The sequence below is a fragment of the Piliocolobus tephrosceles genome, chromosome 21, assembly GCF_002776525.5.
Source record: "Piliocolobus tephrosceles isolate RC106 chromosome 21, ASM277652v3, whole genome shotgun sequence".
NCBI lineage: Eukaryota > Metazoa > Chordata > Mammalia > Primates > Cercopithecidae > Piliocolobus > Piliocolobus tephrosceles.
The window spans coordinates 2,087,964-2,109,079 of record NC_045454.1 but is presented as its reverse complement, the minus strand read 5'-3'; the positions used below and the strand labels follow the sequence as shown (position 1 = coordinate 2,109,079).

At 56.5% G+C, this 21,116-nt stretch overlaps 2 protein-coding genes across 4 annotated transcripts; one reads left to right on the top strand and one right to left on the bottom strand.

Annotated features, from left to right (window-relative positions):
- Nucleotides 1-849: 849 nt before the first annotated feature.
- Nucleotides 850-4,706, top strand: ZNF784 (zinc finger protein 784). The gene is made up of 2 exons (XM_023184373.1): nucleotides 850-967; nucleotides 2,804-4,706. Exons 1-2 carry the CDS (start codon nucleotides 890-892, stop codon nucleotides 3,695-3,697), a joined length of 972 nt encoding a protein of 323 aa, XP_023040141.1. The 5' UTR covers nucleotides 850-889; the 3' UTR covers nucleotides 3,698-4,706.
- On the bottom strand, nucleotides 3,624-20,551 carry ZNF865 (zinc finger protein 865). Of its 3 annotated transcripts, XR_002724884.3 has the most exons (4): nucleotides 20,012-20,551; nucleotides 8,371-11,852; nucleotides 7,978-8,046; nucleotides 3,624-3,641 (listed from the first exon to the last, which is right to left on the bottom strand). XR_002724884.3 is itself a non-coding variant. In XM_023184372.3 (2 exons), exon 2 carries the CDS (start codon nucleotides 11,824-11,826, stop codon nucleotides 8,650-8,652), a length of 3,177 nt encoding a protein of 1,058 aa, XP_023040140.2. In that variant the 5' UTR covers nucleotides 11,827-11,852; nucleotides 20,012-20,551; the 3' UTR covers nucleotides 8,181-8,649. The 3 variants fall into 3 exon arrangements, 1 of the variants encoding a protein (XP_023040140.2); XR_002724883.3 differs by lacking the exon at nucleotides 3,624-3,641 and having other exon boundaries at nucleotides 7,367-8,046; XM_023184372.3 differs by lacking the exons at nucleotides 3,624-3,641; nucleotides 7,978-8,046 and having other exon boundaries at nucleotides 8,181-11,852.
- Nucleotides 20,552-21,116: the final 565 nt, after the last annotated feature.

Genomic DNA, 21,116 nt, shown 5'->3' with positions numbered 1-21,116 from the left:
TTTCAAGAAAACTACTTAAAGATGTTTCCACGCTCTTCCACATCTCTTCTCAGTGGTTTGTCACAACGCTTCTGCAGTTCCGTACAGAAGACAGAAAAATGGTCCAGAGAAGTGTAGTGACCTATCCAAGGTGACATCTCCAGGAATGACTAAACTGGGCAGCTAAGAAGAGCCCTGTCTTTGGTGCTGCCGAAAACCCCGCGTCTTTGAGGTCTTTCCTCCCAAACATAACATCAGCTTGCGGGTTTTTGCGTCCTCCCAGGACCACCTGTGTTGCTGTTTACTGAATATTTTTCTCTCCACTGCATTTTTTTTTTTTTTTTTTTTGACAGAGTCTTTCTGTCGCTCAGGCTGGATGCAGTGGTGAGATCATGGCTCACTGCAGCCTCGACTTCCCAGCCTCAAGCGATCCTCCCACCTCAGCCTCCCCGAGTAGCTGAGAATACAGGCATGAGCCACCGCACCCGGCCTACGCCGACATTTATAAACTTGGCGTCATTATGTTGTCATAAGCAGGGAAGAGATAACCACAAAAACGTTTACTGTGGAAACAAAGCAAAGCGTCTTCAGTTCTGCTGAGGTTCCCCTGAATGCTAGAGCCTCGAGTCGGCCTGCGTTGGTTTAGAAGGAACGCTGGGATTTGTTCCCAGGGTGTTACAGGAGCCCTAGTGTCATCAGAGCGTCCCCTCGGAGGGACCAACAGGTAATTAGAGAGCGAACAACTCACTTTCTCTCCGGCTCAGCCGCCACGCCCCGCCACGCCACGCCCCCTGCTGCGCCACGCCCCCCGCCGCCCCGCAGTACGTCTGCGCAGTAGCTCCTACGCCAGTTCGAGCCCCACCCCTTTTCAGAGCGAACATTGGCCTCGGGGGCGGGTCTTGGACACAAGATGGCCGCTGCGCGCCCGGAGCCCCGGAGTCCGAGCGCACCGAACCCGGAGTCGCGATCCCAGGAGCCACTGGACCTGGTGCGGGCAAGGAAGGGGCCTGGGCGTGGGGCTCGAGGTGGGAGGAGGTCGTAGTGTAGGGGGCGGGGCCGGGGCGTGGCCTATGAGGGGTGGGCGGGGGAGTTATTTAGTGCTGTGGCCCTGGGGGTGGGGCTTCTTGGGGTTGCGCGAGGGGCGGGGCAGGGGAGGAGATCATGCCTTGGTGGGCGGGGCGTGGGGAGGAACCTATGGGTGGTGGGCTGGGCTGGATGGAGGCGGAGTCTGAGGACGATGTTGTGTTGTGGGGCGGGTTTGGGTCCAGGGAAGGAGGCTTACCAGGGATAATTTGCATAATTTGGGTGGAGCCTTGTAAGGGGCGGGGCCTCAAATTATAGGGCTAATTCTAGGGTAGAAGGTGGGGAAGGTGACCCTGAAAAACGTGGGGGATTATGATTGGAGCACCTATGTTTGGGTAAGGGATAATTCTGCAGGGTCTTAGTGATGCTTCTGGAATGCCCAAGGGAGGATTTGGGAGTAGAAGTGGGTGGTCTAGGTGACTTTGGAACTTCCTCCACGTTTCCCCACTCGGAATTAGAGTAATTGAGGACATTCATTCTTTCAACAAACATTTACTGAGCTCCTACTTGGGCTCTGTAAATAGAGAAGTGACCAAGACAGACAAGGGCTGTGTTCTCTTGGAGCCTGCAGTCTCTTGAGGGGAGAGAGACAATCAATGGGAGTCACTGTGATATGTTCTATAAAGGAAATAAAAATTGAGCCAATACCGTGGGGGTGGGGGAGCTAAATTTAGACGAGAGAAGTCAGCTGGGTGCTGGCTTATGTTTAAGCTGGGGTCAGAGAGATAAGTGGAGCTATGTCGCCACAGATATTATAGTGACGTTTTGGGATAAGTACATTTGGAGCCATTGGAGGGTTCTGAGTGCGAAAAATGACTTGATCTGATTTACATTTTCAAAAGACCTTCAGGCTATTCTGGGGAGGTGGGTTACAAGCCAGCAGAAGTAGGAACAGAGATGCCCTTGGGTTTTTCAACTGTGGAGGTGCCAAGTGATGGGGCTTTAACTAGGGTGGAGAAGAAAAGGTGGGATCCATGATATATTTTGGACAGGAGGGGAAATGTTGATGAGGATACAACAGAATGTTGGAGGATGGGCCAGGCGCAGTGGCTCACGCTTGCAATCCCAGCACTTTGGGAGGCAGAGCCAGAAGGATCTCTTGAGCCCAGTAGTTGGAAACCAGCCTGGGCAACCTAGTGGGACTCCCTCAACATTAAAAAAAAATAATAATAATAATTCCGTTTTGTTTTGTTTAAGATGGAGTCTTGTTCTGTTGCCTGGGCTGGAGTGCAGTGGCATGATCACATCTCACTGCAACCTCTACCTCCTGGGTTCAAGCGATTCTTGTGTCTTAGTCTCCCGAGTAGCTAGGATTACAGGCAGCAGCCACAACACCTGGCTAGTTTTTGCATTTTCAGTAGAGATGGTATTTTGCCATGTTGGCCAGGCTGGTTTCGAACTCCTAACCTCAAGTGATCCACCTGCCTTGGCCTCCCAAAGTGCTGGGATTACAGGCCTGAGCCACTGTACCTGGCCAGAAAGAAAATTTTTTTTAACTAGCTGGGTGTGGTGGTGCACGCCTGTAGTCCCAGCTACTCAGGGAGCTGAAGTGGGAGGATCGCTTGAGCCCAGGAGGTCGAGGTTGCAATGAGCCACGATCGCGCCACTGCACTCCAGCCTGGGCAACAGTTTGAGACCCTGTCTGAAAACAATAAAGGAGCCGCAGCTTTAATAATTGGGGCGTGCTGGGGCGATCTTGAGGCAGGTTCCACAGGCTCCTGTGTCTTCTCCTTTTGCCCAGGTCCTGGTGCCTGATGACTGCCGGCCCGGCACACCCCCGAGTGACCTCATCGAGATCCAGGTGGTGAAGGTGACAGACACCACACTGGTCCCTGAGCCCCCAGAGCCAGGTTCTTTCCACTGTGCCTTGTGCCCTGCTGCCTTCCGGCTGGTTTCCGAGCTGCTGTTCCACGAACATGGCCACCTGGCCGGGGCCGAGGGAGGCGGGCCTGGTGGGGACCGGAGCCGGTGCCACGTGTGTGGCCACAGCTGCCCGGGCCCCGCCAGCCTGCGCGCGCACTACAGCTTGCACACGGGGGAGCGGCCCTACCGCTGCGCGCTCTGCCCCCGCGCCTTCAAGGCCTTGGCGCCCCTGCTCCGGCACCAGCACCGACACGGGGTGGAGCCGGGCACCTCTCGGAGGCCTCCGGACGCAGCGGCCGTTGCAGAACAGAGGCCCGGGGTAGCCCCGGAAAGGGCGGAGGTGGTGATGGCGGCGGCGGCGGCGGGCGCAGCGGTGGGGAAGCCTTTTGCCTGCAGGTTCTGCGCCAAGCCCTTCCGCCGCTCCTCAGACATGCGAGACCACGAGCGCGTGCACACTGGTGAGCGGCCGTACCATTGCGGCATCTGCGGCAAGGGCTTCACCCAGTCCTCGGTGCTTAGCGGCCACGCCCGCATCCACACGGGCGAGCGCCCGTTCCGCTGCACGCTCTGCGACCGCACCTTCAATAACTCCTCCAACTTCCGCAAGCACCAGCGCACCCACTTCCACGGGCCGGGGCCGGGGCTGGGAGACTCTGGAGGCCAGCTGGGCTCGTCGGCGGCTCAGGGGTCGGGGAGCCGGTGTGGGGCAGGGGACCCTGCGGAGGAGGGGCGGGGGGAGACCGCGAAGGTGAAGGTGGAGGCCGACCAGTAGGCTGCAGGAACATGGGTTAGTTAAGGCGGAGGTAGGCGGCCGACCCGGGGGGCGGGGGTGGGGAAACGGAGGCAGGGGACAGAAGAGGGGAGACTGGGGGAGAGATGACAGCTGCAGGGATGGCTGTGAGCGGCTAGTGATGGAGAGCAGAGGGAGAGGGCCAGGCTCCAGACTCCCACACGCCCACACAGCACCTCTGCCAGGCCTAGGAGAGGACAGGTGCAGCTCTTGCTGCTCTGCAGGTGTGCGGCCAAAGACAAGGTCCACGAGCTGGATGTCACTGCCCCCATGCCTCTTGGTTGGCTTGTCCTTGTGCAAGACCCAGCCTGTCACGACAGAGCCTGGGCACTTCAGAGGAGGAGCCAGGATGGAATGGAAGGGGGGAATTGGGGTGCACCATAGTGTTCTGCTCTGGTCCTCCATGGGTAGACCAGGATGGAGTCTCTTGCCTACCTCACTGCATTGCACTGGACCTGGGATGCCTATCCACCCTCAGGCAGAAGACACTCACCAGGTTATCTGTGAAGAGACTCTGGGATCCCATCACCTCAAAGCCAGAGGGTCTCCAAGTCACAGCTGAGAGCACTTGAGCCTCAAGGATGTAAGCCTGACCATAGGACTCCAACAGCGGCAACCCCCACCCCCACCCCCACTGTGGTCGGTCCTTAACCCATCCACTCTTCTTCAGAGGCAACTGAGAACACATAAGCAAGCAGCTACCTAGCATCCCTCTCCTAAAGCTTTAGACTCAGAGCCCATGGTCCCCCACAAGCCTCAAGGTAGCCTCAAGGTAGCCTCAGGTTTCTCTGATTTCCTCCACTCCCAGTTCGAAGCAAACAGCTTACTGCCTAGTCCCCACCAATCCCAAGGAAGGGCTGGCTGATGGCAGCATGGTGGGCTGGCCAGGGTGTGGAGTGAAAGAGTCACTGTGTGGGAGCGAGAGGAGGACTTGGGAGCTGGAGGTGTGACACCTTCAGTTCTGTTCCTATTAAAGGACCATCTGAAGGGCTTCTCTGTCGGTCTTGTATTGGGATTGTCCACTTTGGGGAGGTGGGGGAGGAGGGGGCCACACCGTGGTCTTGCCACCAGCAGTGAGTTGCATCATACCTTCCTCCAAGCTTCTGTTTCCCCATCCTTAGAATGGGGAGTAAATGCACCCCCCTGTGTGGTTACGTGTTACGTGGTTCAGCTGTAGGAGAGGGGATCAGGAAAGTCTGGCAAAAGCAGTCTCAGTGTGCATTGCATGCTTGTTGAGTGAGAACCTCTGATTTTGCACACCTTTCTGTTCACCCAGTGGGCCCCATGAGATAACTCACAATGTGAACAGAACTCATTCCATTTTCCTCAAAGAAACTTCCATGCTTCTGATGTCATTGGCACCACCACCCAAGCTGGGTTCCTGGGCAGGTTTAAACCTTCTTCATCCTCATCCTTATGTCCAATCCCTTATCAGTTTCCCTCAATTGAGCCAGTTAAATATCTTTGGAATTGGAACATCTTGTCAGTCTCACTACCCTTGTAGACCAACAGTGGTCTCGCACACGGACAACTGCATAGCAGTCCAGTGGCTGCCCTCTTTTGTTTTTCTATTTTTATTTTTTTGAGATGGAGTTTTGCTCTTGTTGCCCAGGCTGGAGTCCAATGGCACAATCTCGGCTCACTGCAACCTCTGCCTCCTGGGTTCAAGCAATTCTCCTGCCTGAGCCTCCTGAGTAGCTGGGATTACAGGAGGGCACCACCACGCTCAGCTAATTTTTGTATTTTTTGTAGAGATGGAGTTTCACCATGTTGGCCAGGCTGGTCTGGTCTCAAATTCCTGACCTCAGGTGATCTACTCGCCTTGGCCTCCCAAAGTGTTGGGATTATAGGCATGAGCCATTGCGCCTGGCCACCTGCCCTCTTCATTCTCCATATGGCATCCACGCAGATCCTTGTCACCAAGCCACAGCTCCTTGTGGCTTTGAGAAGGATTTGGAAATACGAATGCATACAGGAGCTGGGTGAAAATGTAAATACATGAGCAAGATGGCCAGGTTCAAGGGGAAAATATCAGCAACATGAAATAATGGTGATTGCCATCAGGTTTCAAGAGTTGAGATTCAACAAATTGGAGAATGCCCCATCAGAAGAGGGTAACGGCCGCTCAGCTCCGGAACACAGATTGGGTTGCCACGTCTTCCAGTTTCTTTCAGAAGTTCCATTAGTTGACGTTGTGTAAAATCTTTTGATTTCCCAATGTTGGCAGTCAAGTCAAACTTTTTTAAAAAATGCACAGACTAAACAAAAATGTGTTGGTAGTCATATTCGGCCTTGCAGCTGCCAGTTTCCAACCTCTACCCTATAAAATCTCCCAAGCCCCACAATTTGGAATTCAAGACCCTTCAGGATTTAGCCCCCAAGAACCCAACCTCCAGCCATACTAACCTGTCTTGAATTCTCTAGAATAGCAGGGTTTAGTTCAATACACTAAACTCTCCGCCTGGAAATCTTTGCCACTTCTTCTTTTTTTCCCCCCCCCCCCCATTTTTATTTATTTTGTTTTATTTATTTTTTTGAGATGAAGTCTCGCTCTGTCGCCAGTGCAATGGCGTGATCTCGGCTCACTGCAAGCTCCACCTCCCGGGTTCACGCCGTTTTCCTGCCTCAGCCTCCCGAGTAGCTGGGACTACAGGCGCCCATCACCACGGCTGGCTAATTTTTTGTATTTTTAGTAGACGGGATTTCACAGTGTTAGCCAGGATGGTCTCAATCTCCTGACCTCGTGATCCACCCACCTCGACCTCCCAAAGTGCTGGGATTACAGGCGTGAGCCACCGCACCCGGCCTCTTTGCCACTTCTTTACTTGGCAAACTTCAGTTGGTTTATGTCAGTGTTCAGGGATCACCTTCTCCCTAAGAAGCTTTTCTTGCCTCATTTCCACTCTGACAAGGTGACTCCTCTGTGCTCCCTCAACCCCTAGTGAGACTTTCATGCCCCTTACATTGTGAGGCTCCATTTCCACATTACTGATGAACCCTGAACCCTGAACCCTGGGGGCGCTGGCAGAACATCTGTTTCATGCTGGGTCTTCAGCATTAGAACATGGAGCGACATAGGGTAGCTGCCCTCCCATGGGCCACACAGGACTCACCCAGACAGTGCCCTCGTACTTAGTTTCATCTTCAAGTTTCTTTTTTTCTTTTTGAGATGGAGTCTAGCTCTTGTCGCCCGGGCAGGAGTGCAGTGGCGTGATCTCAGCTCACTGCAACCTCTGCCTCCTGGGTTCAAGCGATTCTCCTGCCTCAGTCTCCCAAGTAGCTGGGATTACAGGTGCATGCCACCATGCCCGGCTAATTTTTGTACTTTTTGTAGAGAAGATGTTTCGCCATGTTGGCCAGACTGGTCTCGAACTCCTGAGCTCAGGTGATCTGCTCGCCTTGGACTCCCAAAGTGCTGGGATTACAGGCATGAGCCACTGTGCGTGGCCTCGTCTTCAGGTTTCTGTACTGAAGTACCCTGGGACTGAAGTCCTATTTATTTATTTATTTATTTATTTATTTATTTATTTATTTATTTATTGAGATGGAGTCTCACTCTGTCACCCAGGCCGGCGTGCAGTGGCTTGATCTCAGCTCACTGCAACCCCTGTCTCCTGAGTTCAAGTAATTCTCCCGCCTCAGCCTCCTGAGTAACTGGGATTACAGGCGCATGCCATCACACCTAGCTAAGTTTTGTATTTTTAGTAGAGATGGAGTTTCACCACTTTGGCCAGGCTGGTCTCAAACTCCTGACTTCAAGTGATCTGCCCTCCTCGGCCTCCCAAAGTGCTGGGATTACAGGCGTAAACCACCACGCCTGGCCTGGAGTCCAAATTCTGTGGATTTTCGATATGTCCTGGAGCACCTTTGTTCTTCAGGACCCCAGGCCCTTCTAACAAATGAGATAACTAAACACACATTGCCAGGCGTACATCTCACTGTTTCCAGCACCAACGAGCGCTGTGAATGGGCTTTTGAATCTCCCAATCATTATCCTGGAGGGTAAGTGCTAAGAGGGAGATGTATCATGACCATTAGTCTGCACATAGTAGTGAAGCAGCTGCAGCAGCCGGATGAGAGTTCTCTTTCATGTTACTTGAGGTCGAGGGGCATGTCCAGTTCATCTGTTTCCCCAGTACCCACCTCAGGGCTTGGCAGGCAGGAGGCCCCCAGAAGTGGTGGCAGAGTGAACGAAGGCTGAAAGCATCAGGAAGGGGAAGAGTCCGAGCATGTTAAGTCAGTTCCTGAGAGCAGACACTTACCTGTCTTGTCCATCTCCATTTGCCCAGCTCAGACTGAAGCTGGGAATACAGCAAATCCTCAGTAAGTCCCTGTCGAATGAGAGTGAATGAGAGACAGAGGCACCCAGAATCAAAATTGCAGAAGAAACAAGTTTTAACTTTGTGCTTTGCCACCATGTGTGTATTCCCCTCTCCCTGGGTGGGATGCAAGGATGGACTGCAGCGGCCCCCATGGTAAGATTTATTATTCTCCGCTCTGTACAAGCCGCGTCTGCCACCCCGCCCCCCACCCCCCCACCCCAAAGAGCACCCAGCACCCCCTTGTGCCCTCCCAACTCTGCTCATACTCCACTGTCCAGCCAGATTCCAAAGGAGGGGGAGGGGCGGTTCAGACCCATCTCCGCCAAAACTTACTGGGGGCAGAGCGCTGCTGGGGCGGGGGCTGATGAGGCTCACAAACGAGGGCTGGACGGAGGATGGGTTCAGTGTCTGATGGGATGAGGGGAGGGCAGAGAGGTCGAGGATGGGAGTGATTCAGTCTTGAGCCTGTCGGGCGTGCGCCCTGAAGGTCGCCAGTCCGTCTGAAGTTCTGAGGGATGGGGCAACAGCGAGGAGGGGGGAGAGTCTGATCAGTCCCGGGAGGTGGGAGTCCAGAAGGGGGCTTCTGATGGGAGTGGGATGGGAACCCCTCGGTCAGGCATCCTTTCCGGCCAAGGTGCCCGCCCCTGCTCCAGTCCCCCCGAGGTTCTCGGCCTTGTGCGCTAGGCGGTGTTTCTTGAGGCCGTAGGTGTTGGCGAAGCCCTCGCCGCAGGAGGAGCAGCGGAAGGGCCGGCCGCCCTGGTGGGCAGCCAGGTGCTTACGGAAGTAGCCGGGATCCTTGAAGGCCTTGAGGCAGGCGGGGCAGCGAAGCTCTGGCCGCGGCGGCTCGTGGGCGCGCTGGTGGCGCAGCACGGAGCTCAGGTAGAAGAAGCCCTTGCCGCAGTGCTCGCAGCGGTAGGCGCGCTCGCCCAGGTGCAGCCGCTGGTGCTCCAGCAGGTTGGAGCGGTAGCGGAAGGTCTTGCCACAGGCGCTGCAGCGCTGGGGCCGGGCCACAGCGTGCAGCCGCCGGTGCTCTGCCAGGCTGGACGACTGCGCGAAGCGCTTGGCGCACACGCCGCACTTGAAGGCCCGCTCGCCAGTGTGGACCACGCGGTGCTGCCGCAGGTACCAGGAGCGCAGGAAGCCTCGGCCGCACACGCCACATCGGTACGGCCGCTGTTCCGTGTGGCAGCGCTGGTGGCGCATCAGCAGGGCCGCCTCCCAGAAGCGCTTCCCGCACACCGGGCAGCGGAAACCCCGCTTCTGCCGATGGCTGCGGCGGTGCAGGAGCAAGTCGTAGGCGCCCGCGAAGCTCTGGCCGCAGAGGCCGCAGCCCAGGGTCCGTCGCACCAGGTGCACGTACTTGTGAGTCACTAGGCCCAGGAAGTGCTTGAAACTCTGGCCGCACGTGGCACAGCTGAAGCGCTCAGGGCCGGAACTGGCACCCCCGCCGGCCCCTGCCACCGCCGCCCCGCCTGCGTCCTCACCCCCAGACACCCCTGCGAGTGCCGCCACGGCCGCTCCCACCTCCCCCGCCAGCCCGTTGTCCAGCACGCTGGCCGCATCCGTGCCGCTGGAGCCGTCCGGGGGCTGCGGGCCGCCAGGCGTGCTCGGGAGCAGGCGCTCGGGGGCGGCCTGGTGGACCAGCTTGTGCCACATGAGGTTCTCAATGAAGCCGAAGGTCTTGCCGCAGGCGTCGCAGCCGTATGGCTTCTCTGCCATGTGGACCTCCTTGTGGCTCATGACGTGAAAGAGATCTGGGAAGTGCTCGCCACAGTCCGAGCAGGCGTAGCTCAGCCCATCGGTGGGCCCTGCGGACGTGCCTGAGGCCCCGGGCCCACAGGCCCCGGATGCGCCCTGGCTGGAGGGGAGGCCGGCGGCCCCGGCCAGGGCACAGGGCAGCTGGAGCCGGTGCACCTGTCGGTGGCGGGTGAGGCTCTGCGGGTAGCCGAAGACCTTGCCGCAGAGCTCGCACTTGTAGGGCCGCTCGCGCGTGTGCACCACGTGGTGCTTGCTCAAGTGGAAGGATTCGCGGAAGCGCTTCCCGCACACGGGGCACTGGTGGGGCTTCTCGCCCGTGTGGATGCGCTCGTGGCGCTTCAGGGTCTCGCGGCGCCCGAAGCCACGCCCGCAGATGCCGCAGCAGAACGTCTTTCCCGGGACGCTGGCGCCCGAGCCTCCCGCCCCGCTGGTCCCTGCGCCGCCGAGCAGCAGCGGGTGGGCGCCCAGGAGCGGGACTGGCACGGCGCCGTACACCACCGCCGCCGCGGCCGCCGCCGCCTTCTCGCTGTCGGTGGCGGGAGGGTCGGGGGGCAGGAGGTACGGGCCCGGGGGGAAGGTAGGCGGGGGCTGCGGGGCCGAGGCTGCCCCGTCCTTGGGCGCCTCCGCAGCGGCGGCGGGCGGGGCGTGGGCGGCCTTGTGGCGGAGCAGGCTCTGCGGCGCTGAGTAGGACTTGCCGCACAGGTCGCAGGGGTACACCGGCCGAGGCCCCCCGGCGCCCGCCCCTGCGTGGGCCGCCTGGTGCTTGAGGAGGTAGGAGGCGTCGCGGAAGGCCTTCCCGCAGATACCGCAGGGCAGGCGCAGAAGGTCGGCCGAGTGCGTCTTCACGTGGCGCTTCAGGCTCTCCCTGCGGTTGAAGCTCTTGCTGCACACGGAGCAGGAGAAGGGCTTCTCGCCCGTGTGGATGATCTGGTGCTGGTGGAGGTGACTGGGCTTCTTGAAAACCTTCCAGCAGAGTGGGCAGGCGAACGGGCCGTCGCCGCCCCCGGCGGCGGGAGGGGGCACCCCAACACCAGCAGGGGCGGTGCTCCCGTCTGCGGAGGGGGCGGGCGCCGCGGGCGTGGCCGGAGGGCCCGAGGACACCGTGGAGGGGGCGGGGGCGGTGGCAGCGCTGGCAGCGGGTGCTGGGAGGCCCAGCGGCGGGCGCTGGGGGCCGGGCTGGGGCGGGCCCCCCGCGGCGGGTGGCACGTCCTTGTGGCAGCGGCGGTGGCGGATGAGGCTGGACACGTGGTTGTAGGTGCGGCCGCAGACGCCGCATTCGTAGGGCCTCTCCCCCGAGTGCACCAGCATGTGCTGGACCAGGTGCGAGGACTGCTTGAAGGACTTCTGGCACACGCCGCAGGGGAAGCGCCGCTCCATCAGGTACTTCAGCCTCCGGAAGTAGCCCTTGTCGTCCTTGGTGGGGTCGCAGGCCGCCGCCGCGGGGGGTCCTGGCGGGGTCTGCGAGGGGGCAGGAAGCGGCCCCGGGGCCCCCGCGGGAGCGCCCAGCCCAGGCGTCACCCCCGGCCCGGACGCGGGCCCTCCTCGCTTCAGGTTCCCAAACAAGTGCTGGTGTCCCGAGAGATCCACGATGCCCCACTGCGGAGCGGGGAAAGCAGCGTCAAAGAGGGGAGGAGGGGGCGCCCCGAAGGCGGGCGGCAGGGGCGGATCGGGCTTCTTGGCTTGGGAAGAGGAAGAGGACGAAGACGACGACGACGAGGAGGACGAAGACGAGGAGGAGGAGGACGAGGACGAGGAGGGCACCTCCGCCTTGGGCTTGAAGGTGGACTGGGGCGGGTAGTCATACTGCGGGGGAGGGGGCTGCGGCGGGGGCTGCGGCGGGGGGCCGGGGGCGCAGGGCAGGGCTGCCACCGCCTTGGCGTGTTCCCCATACAGTTCCATGGGCTCGAAGCGCTGGTGGTTGAGGAATTCCAGGAAGTCGAAGGGGTAGCTCTGGAAGTGTACCCCGTCCTCGCCCCCGATGCCGCTGCTCCCGCCACCCCCGGCGCCGCTGCCCGCTGGGTTCGCCTCCATCTCCGGCGGGTGGGAGACGGGAGACCCTGTGAAGAGGAGGAGCGGGCTGAGGACACGGCTGCGGTGCTGGGTCTCCCCGCAGGTGAATGGAGCTGTGTGCCCACCCATCCATCCTTGTGCGGATCACCCCCTCGCCTTCCAGGTTTAGGCTTCCAGTCCCGCTGCCTGTCCACCCCAAAGGCAGCCCTTCCTCTTGGCTCCCTGGCCCCTGGACTCTCCTACTCACCTTCACTTTCCCTCTCTGTGTTCTCAACTCCCACCCTCCTCCCCATCTGTCTCTTCCCTAATTCCTTCTATCTCTTCCCATCTTTTCTGGGGTCCTGATACAGCTTTGTGGAGGAGACTCTCTCCTCCACACCACCTGCAGCCCTCTACTTTATTATTTGTAGAAACGGGGTCTTGCTTTGTTGCCCAGGCTGGTCTCAAACTCCTGGACTCAAGTGATCCTCCAGCCTCCACTTCCCAAAGTGCTGGGTGATTACAGATGTGAGCCAGCGTGCTGGTCTGGCCCCTCTCTACTTTCTCTCCTTTTCAGACTCCAATTGTCCAAGCACCCTGGGGGCCCCTGGACTCAGTTTTCTTTCCAAACCCTCTCAGGCCCTCTGCTGTCTCCCCATACTCCTGCACCCTACGCCACCCCCAGCCCTCCGTCCTCATCCCTTCAGGTTTTATCCTAAAATGAGCATAATGATAAGGGGAAATCACAGTTTCTATCAGTGTAATTAGGAGGGAAGACTCTGGGGCCAGAATCAAATGTAAGTAAGCCCTGCCACTTTCTAGCTCTGTGGCCATGGGCAAGTGACTGAACCTCTCTGTGCCTCCATTTCCTCATCTACACCTGGGGACGACAAAGCACTTGCCTACCTCACAGGGCTGTGTGGATTCAACACGCTCATATGTGTAAGGCTCTTGGGGGGGGCAGTTCCTGGCACTCTGCAAGCACTCAGTACATAGAAGGTATGGACTGGGCGCAGTGGCTCACACCTGTCATCCCAGCACTTTGGGAGGCCGAGGCAGGAGAACTGCTTGAGCCCGGGAGGTGGAGGCTCTAGTGAGCTCTGATCACATCACTGTACTCCAGCCTGGGTGACAGAGCAAAACCCTGGCTCTAAAAATTAAAATTAAAAAAATAGGAGATATGATACTATTATCACTGTTACTAATAGTAGTAGAAGCAGGGAAGTCAGGACAAGCCTAGAGAACTGAAAAAGGGTCAGTATGGGGGGGTGCACTCTTTTAATATTAATAGATGGTAGAAAGGAGAATGTGCTTGCCCGGGAGAAACAAATTCCGGCAAGGGCGCTGGCATATAGTCAGAAGGGGGTCTGATACAATCAAAACACAGACCCTGGGCTGGGAAAGACCTGGGTTCAAATCCCACCTCCACTGGGATCCACACCTTCTCCATGTTTAAAATGGGGGGGACCCCTATACTGCAGGGAGGTTCAAGGGGGTTGGAACAGAACGTAATGAAACACATCAGCACAATGTGCTCAATCCCCTGAGCTACCTTTACCATCCATGACATCACACACCTGGGCTGAGCCTAGCAACAGAAGCAGGGAGCTTGAGTTCCATCCTTGCCCTTAGTGGGGCTTCTCCTGACCCCTCCACCCCAGCATCATTCTCTGGCACCTCCTTTACATGACTTTTCATTCCAGATGGCAGGTATCCATGTGTTACCCCACACCACACCAGACCCTCAGCTCCCGTAACGGATCTCCGGGTTCTTAGGCTGCTTGCTGGCCTGGGGAAGCACCTCCACCAAGTGGGTGGAGGGTCAGTGGGTGAAGGGCCCGTGAGGTCTGACCCGCTTTCTCTCCATCATCCCTACCCAGTGGGGGCCTGGCTCTAAGCCCAGCCCACTGTGGGGGTCAAGGGGGTTCCTACCAAGGCTTGGACCCTTTCTCCTCTATCCATCGGGCTGCTCTCTCCTCCCACAGGTGAGGGAGGAGTGTCTCTTCCACCCCCACCCCAGACACCATCCTGGAGGGAGATATTTTTAGTCTCCAGCTCTGGGTGTCCTTGTCCTTGGACAAGACTCAACATCCCATGCCCTTCACACCCCCTCTGTTTAATCTGATCTCCGGAAAGAGGACAGGCGTGTCTTGGGTGGTAACTGGAAGGCTGTAGGCGGAAGCTAAGTTGGGGAGACAGCTCTGGAGGGGGCTGACTGACCAGGAAGGCAAACACAGGCCATAAGGATGCAGGGAGTAGGGAGTGATTTAGGGTGCTATGGGGAGGAAGGGTAAGAGTGTTTGGGGAAAGAAGGCCCTGCCTGGCTTGCCTCCACTAGAGCACACGTTAATCACAGCTGTCACCGATGGGACTCTCCTAGAGGCCAGCCACGGTTCTAAGCACGTTACACATATTAATTCACTGACTTCCCACAAATCTAAGAAATAGGGGCGGCTGTTCCCGCCATTGGATAAATGAAAAAACTAAGGCACGGAGAGGCAAAGTGAGTTGCCAGCCGTCACGGAGTAAGAGTCTGGATCAATCGGCTGAACCCCATTCCCACCTTTACCCCCGCAGCAGTGTTTGACCGGGGGCTGTTCCCCGAGTGAAGGAAGGTGAGGGTAGAACTATCGGGATAAGAGTTTTATTTAGGGGTGTCTTCTGGGTTATGAGCGGTGTCTATACAAGGGGCCTGGTAGGAGAGGGTGGTGGTTACTTTCTACCTACAATGTTCTTCCCCAGATTTCAACAAGGCCTCTGCAGCCTGGCTGGGTCTCTACTCAGCACTCCCCACCCCATCACTCTCTACCCCTCATCCAGCTGCAGGTTTTTCATTACAGTTATTGCCACCAACTCATGTTATTCCTTTTCTGTGTGTTTACTGTTTGGCCCCTCTCTGGAAAAGCAAGGACTTGGCCTGTCTTGCTCGCCCCTGTGACCCCAGCACTTAGCATGGCACCTGGCACAGTGTGGGGGCTTGACAAATATTTGCTGATACGTGAACATGAAACACCACCTTCCAAAATTGCCAACGGGTCCGCAAAGAAATCATACATTAGAAAATGCTGGCTGGGCGCGATGGCCCACACCTGTAATCCCGGCACTTTGGGAGGCCGAGGCGGGTGGATCACCTGAGGTCGGGAGTTCAAGACCAGCCTGGCCAACATGGCGAAACCCCGTCTCTACTAAAAATACAAAAATTAGCCAGGTTTGGTAGTGGGCACCTGTAATCCCAGCTATTTGGGAAGCTGAGGCAGGAGAATCGTTTGAACTTGAGAGGTGGAGGTTGCAGTGAGCCAGGATTGTGCCACTGCACTCCAGCCTGGGCAACAAGAGCGAAACTCCATCTCAAACAAACTGCTTAGCAATTAATGAAAATGAAAACAACATACCAAAGCTGAGGAGGTGCAGCCAAAGTAGTGCTCAGAGGGAAATGTACAGCCGCGAATGTCTATCTTGATATTTGTGGAATGAACGAAGGGATGAGACTAAGCTGACCAAATCCCAGAGGGAACAGAGGGGGTCATTTAGCAGAAATGGAGCTAAATGATCCCAGGGATTCCTGGGAGAAGCCATTCCGGGGACAGTGATGTTATGAGGAGGGCACTGAGGGCAGGGTGTGGAGATGCTGAAGGGGATACATCAGTGGTGGACAGAAGCGATCAGGCTCATGATAATTTCCACTAGGAAACCAGAGACATTTCCTCTTTCACACGACTCAAGCCTAAACTGGTATCTTTTTAAGGAGGGACGTCATAGGAGGGTTTTATGTGGAGAGAAGCATGATGGGGAGGGACCCACCCCCCGCCCACCACCACCACCACCACCGCCACCAAGGGACAGGAGTCCCACAGCAAGTGTATTAATGGTTCACGTTTATTGTCTGACCAGTTTGATTTGTCATTGCCTGGATGTGGCATAGTCCTGTACCATTACTGGGCCCATCTTATAAGTGGGGAAACTGAGGAGCAGCATGGGGAAGGCATTCCTCCAAGGTCATAAAGAGGAAAGCAGGTAACTGATGCCAGGTCTTTCTGATGCCAGACTGTGGGCCATTCTGCTGCAACAACGCTGCCTTGTGATGAAATTCGGGTTTGTTAATAAGAGTAATGTAAAGTAACATATAACACTGATGTGCGTTTTCTACCAGCCCAGCACTCTTCTAACTCTGATGTGTGTTGACTCAACGAATCCTCCCAGTAACCCTAGAAGATGGTTACAATCATTGACTCTGAAATACAGAGGAAGAGACTGAGGGCCAGAGAGGTAAATTAAACTTCCAAAGTCAGGCCAGGCACAGTGGCTCACGCCTGTAATGCCAGCACTTTGGGAGGCCAAGGTGGGTGGATCAACTGAAGTCAGGAGTTCGAGACCAGCCTGGCCAATATATAGTGAAACCCGGTGGCTACTAAAAATACAAAAATTAGCTGGGTGTGGTGGTGCACACCTGTAGTCCCGGCTACTTGGGAAGCTGAGGCAGGATAATTGCTTGAACCCAGGAGGCAGAGGTTGCAGTGAGTTCACGCTACTGCACTCCAGCCTGGGTGACGAGTGAGACTCTGTTTCTTAAAAATGAATAAACCTACTTCCAAAGTCACATTGTTAACTAGTGGCAGGGCCAGGGGTTGAAAAAAGGCAGCAAGGCTCCAGAGTCCCATGACATGCTGTCTTTCAATATTTCTCCCTCCAAAATGAAGGAGGACCCCCTCCCACTTTACACTGGAAATATGCATTGCTCCACCCATCTCCCTGCTACCGAATCCCAAGTCACTTGACTTGACCCAAGGGCAGGACAAGGCACCATTTGTTGACCTCTAACCAGCATTGTGCTTAGGTGCCTCATGTGGCTTGTTTCATTCAAACCTCAAAACAAATTGGTAAGTGTTACTATTATTCCCGTTGTACTGACAGGAGGACTATAACCAAACCATGTCCATCCTCTGTCCCAAACCAAACAGTAACCCCATCTCATTCAAAAGCCATGGTCCTGGCGGGGCGCGGCGGCTCACGCCTGTAATCCCGGCATTTTGGGAGGCCGAGGCGGGCGGATCACCTGAGGTCGGGAGTTCGAGACCAACCTGACCAACATGGAGAAACCCCCGTCTCTACTAAAAATACAACATGAGCCAGGCGTGGTGGTACATGCCCGTAATCCCAGCTACTCGGGAGGCTGAGGCAGGAGAATCGCTTGAACCTGGGAGACACAGGTTGCAGTGAGCTAAGATCACACCATTGCACTCCAGCCTGGGCAACAAGAGTGAAAGTCCTTTTCAAAATAAATAAATAAATAAATAAATAAATAAATAAATAAATAAATAAAGCAAGCAAGCAAGCCGCGGTCCTTACAATGACCTCCACAGTCTCCTGGCTGCTCTTCCAATGTGCCCACTCCATTCCTGCCGCAGGGCCTTTGCACTGGCTGTTGCTGCTGCCTGTAATACTCTGACTCTCAGGCAACCACCTGGCTCACCCCTTCACCTCCTCCCCATCTTTACTCAATTGTCTTCTCAATGAGCCTCTCAGTAACCAGTGACCTGTCTGTCACTCAGGCCCACATCCTGATCTCCCCAACCCTGCTTCATTTCTCTCATTACTGCTCAGCATCATTTATAACCTCACATAGTCTACTTCTTTGCCTTGATTTTGTTAGTCTCCCTATGCAGAGGATCGGCTTCCTGAAGGCAAGGATTTTTATCTCTTTTTTTTTTTTTTGTGAGAGAGACCCTCGCTCAGTCGCCCGGGCTGGAGTGCAGTGGCACGATCTTGGCTCACTGCAAGCTCCGCCTCCCGGGTTCACGCCATTCTCCTGCCTCAGCCTCCCGAGTAGCTGGGACTACAGGTGCCCGCCGCTACCCCCCGCTAATTTTTTTTGTATTTTTAGTAGAGACGAGGTTTCACCATGTTGGCCAGGATGGTCTCGATCTCCTGACCTCGTGATCCGCCCGTCTCGGCCTCCCAAAGCGCTGGAATTACAGGCGTGAGCCACCGCACCTGGCCGGATTTTTATCTCTTGCTCACTGTTCCATCCCCAGGACCTACAACAGTTCCTGGCTTGATACATTTTCGTGTGAAGAAGTGAATGAATGAGGCTAGGAAAGGAGGGAGTGGTTTGCTCAAAGCTGTGAACCCTAGTAGAATCCAGGGCTCATCCTCCTAATCCCTTCACTCCTGGGGTTGGGGTGCTGATAAGAGCAGCCCCCCAGTGGGCCACAGTTGTCCAGGAGAAGGGGAATTTTTACCCTTGTATAAATTTTTGGTGTGTGGCTTTTGGGGGGGACAAGGTGACAACACATAGGAATATCCTGGGGGAGGCCATCCTGAACCACAGCCCCCCCAGCTCTATCTCTTTATCCCATGATATTTTACTTTGAACACGCATATATACTCTTGGTGGTGGTTTTTTTTTTTTTTTTCCCCACTGGCAGCCTGGAATTCCTGGGCTCAAGCGGTCCTCCCACCTCAGCCTCCTGAATAGCTGGGACTACAGGTGCATACCACCCACCCCCAGCTTTTTTTTGTTTTTTTTTTTTCTGTAAAGACAGGGTCTCACTTTGTTGCCGGGGTTGGTCTTGAACTCCTGGCCTCCAGCGATCCTCCCACTTTGGCCTTTCCAACTGCTGGGATTACAGGCATGAGCCACTTCGCCTGGCCTGTATTTTGTTTCTTAATCATTTGCCCCCTCAACTAGCATATCCACTCCATGAGGACAGGGATTCTTGTCTGTTTTGTTCTCTGTTGTACCCCCAGTGTAAAGTAGGTACTCATTAAACAGTTGTTCAACAAGTGTTTACCAATGAACGTATGAATGAATGAAGAACATTCTGGGCTCGATAGACATGACAAGGGCTAGATAATTTATCCCAGTGCCCTCACCTCCAAAGCCTTTTGAGACCAAACCTTCCTTACTCTTGTTCTTCCCTTCAAATCTTCCACTCCACCCTCACTGGCCTCCCCTGCTGTTCCTCCGCTCACCAGGCTCACCGCCACTTCAGGGCCTTTGCATTTGCTTTTCTTGCTGCCTGCTCACCCAGATCTTCGCATGGCTAAGCTGCCTCTTGTAATCTGGGTTTCACCTCTAAAGTAGTTCATCAGGCTCTCAGAGAACCTGCAAAACCCCGTGTATCTTTGTTGACTCGTTTCTGATCAACAAGACTGTGAAACCCTGGACAGTGAGAAGACTGTGTGCATCGCTCCCCTTCGTGGCTGTATATACCCTTCAGCTAGAAGAGTGAATATGCGCTCAATGCAGAATGAATGCCTATGAGAAAAGAAGTTAACCCCCTGGTGAAGTCCACGGTCTTCCCTAGGGAGTCCAGGACGATGGCATGAGAGCTGGGTGAGAAGCTGCAGGTCAGGGCAGCAGTTGTTCATGCCATAGGAAGAGGATAAGGAACATTCTGGGAGGGAAGGCTTCACTGCCTCACTGCCGGACACTGTTCTGTGGCAGAAGTAATGAAGACAGGGGCTGACCACGATGAGGGTGCCGGGAGATGAGGTACAGGAGTATTTCATGGGAGCCTGGAGCTAAGCAGGCAGATATTTCTGCCTGAAGCGGGAGAGGATGTGAGTGTGAAAGAATTCTAGAGGGAGCTGTCCCGCTGCGAGGGGGGGTGGTTTTGAAAGGGGTATTCTTAAGGGGAATCACCGGAGGATTTGCAGAAAGGAAAAAGGCATTCTTGGTGCTGACCAGAATAGAAAGTATTTTCACACCCACGAAGGGGCGCTCTGCTGGGGCGGGAGGTGGTCAGGGCCATTGGGGGCCGTTGCTGTGTATGAACAGAGATAACGGGGGGGCAGTTCTGCTGCAAAGCTCTAAGGCAACACTCTGGGGAGAATTATATCGAGGATAAGAATAAGAGGGTTCACAAGCAGCTGCCCTACATGGGGAGGGGCGATGCTGATGGTACCTGGAGGAAGCAATGACGGGGGGCGCTATGTGGAGGGAATCCTACGAGGAGGTATCAGTTGGGGGCCCTGGCAGGCGTCTAGGGGATCGCCACGAATGAAAGCGCTTTGGCAGTCATCCTAGCTGGAGGCGTTCATCGGGGAGCTATCTGCAGGGGTCTTACGGGGAGGCAGTGGATTGGGAGTCCCCTGCCAAGGGCCCGGCGGGAGCTGAACTGACTTGCTAGGGGTTGGGGGACGTTCTGGGGACCAGAGCGGGCCAGGGCGGGGCCCCCCGCCCCCGCTGCACCCGGGCCCCCGGGCCACGCACCCCGTCACTCACCGGCGCCGGGGTCTCCGCCGGGAGGAGGCCGAGGAGGCGGAGGAGGCGCCGCCGCTCCGGGGAGACCCGAGGGCCCGACCGGAAGTGCCGCCCCCTCCCCCCTCCCCGGCAGCCCCGCGCCGCCCGCCTGCCCGCCCGCCCGGAAGCGGAAGCCGCTCCCGTTCCCGAGGCGCCGGCGTGGAGGATCGGAAAGAGGAGGCGGTGGCGGGGACCAGGATGGGGGAAATGCGCTTGCGCACTGACTCGGGGACGAGAGCGGTGAAAACCTGGGCCGCTTCCGATGGGCGAGCAGAGCCAGGTGCGCCTGCGCTCTGAGTGCCCGCTTCTTCTCCGGGAACCCCCCGACACGCTCTGGGCGTCCGGTTAAGCCACACCTCCGGCTCAGGTCTCACACTGAAGCCCCGCCCCCTGGCTCTGAACCACTCCCATCTCACAGCGTAATTATAAGCCCCCCACCGCCTCAAAATCTGTCTTCTTCCCCTCGCCCTCATGCAGTTTCTCCTGTTGTTCCCCCTCTCCAAGCTCGTGCTCTCTGGAACTTCACCTCTGCTCAAGCCACGCCCCTTCCGTCCAAGTCCCGCCCCTTGCATGTAAGCCCCGCCCCTTCACCCCATAGCATTTAAGCTGCCCCTCGTGACTTTTGAGTACCTCCCACCTCTAAAGCATTCGTTTAAATCAGTGGTTGTCGAGCATAGTTGGGAGGCCAGCAGCATCCGGCTGCCTGCTCAGACCATGCAGAATAGAAGCCCTGGGGTTGGGGGTCTAGGGATCCGTGTTTTGAAATACTCTAGCTGATTCTGCTGCATGCTGGTCAAGAGCCATGGCTTTACCACACTTGACACTGCCCGTTCATATAATCTCTGTAATTAATCCCCGCTCCCAACTCAGCCCCATCCCAAGCAGCCAAACCCCAGGCCCATTCAGCCCCTCCTGCTAAGCTTCCTCTCTCCCAGGAGCTTCCCTTAGTTACGCCTCTCTTAGGTACTTCCTTCTCTCCCCACCGCCTCTACAGCAGTCGTGCGCCCCCGTCAGCACCTTCTCCTAAGTCCCACCTCTAATACCCTGTTACCTCAAAGTTTCTCCTTTAAGCCCGGGCCCCCGGCCC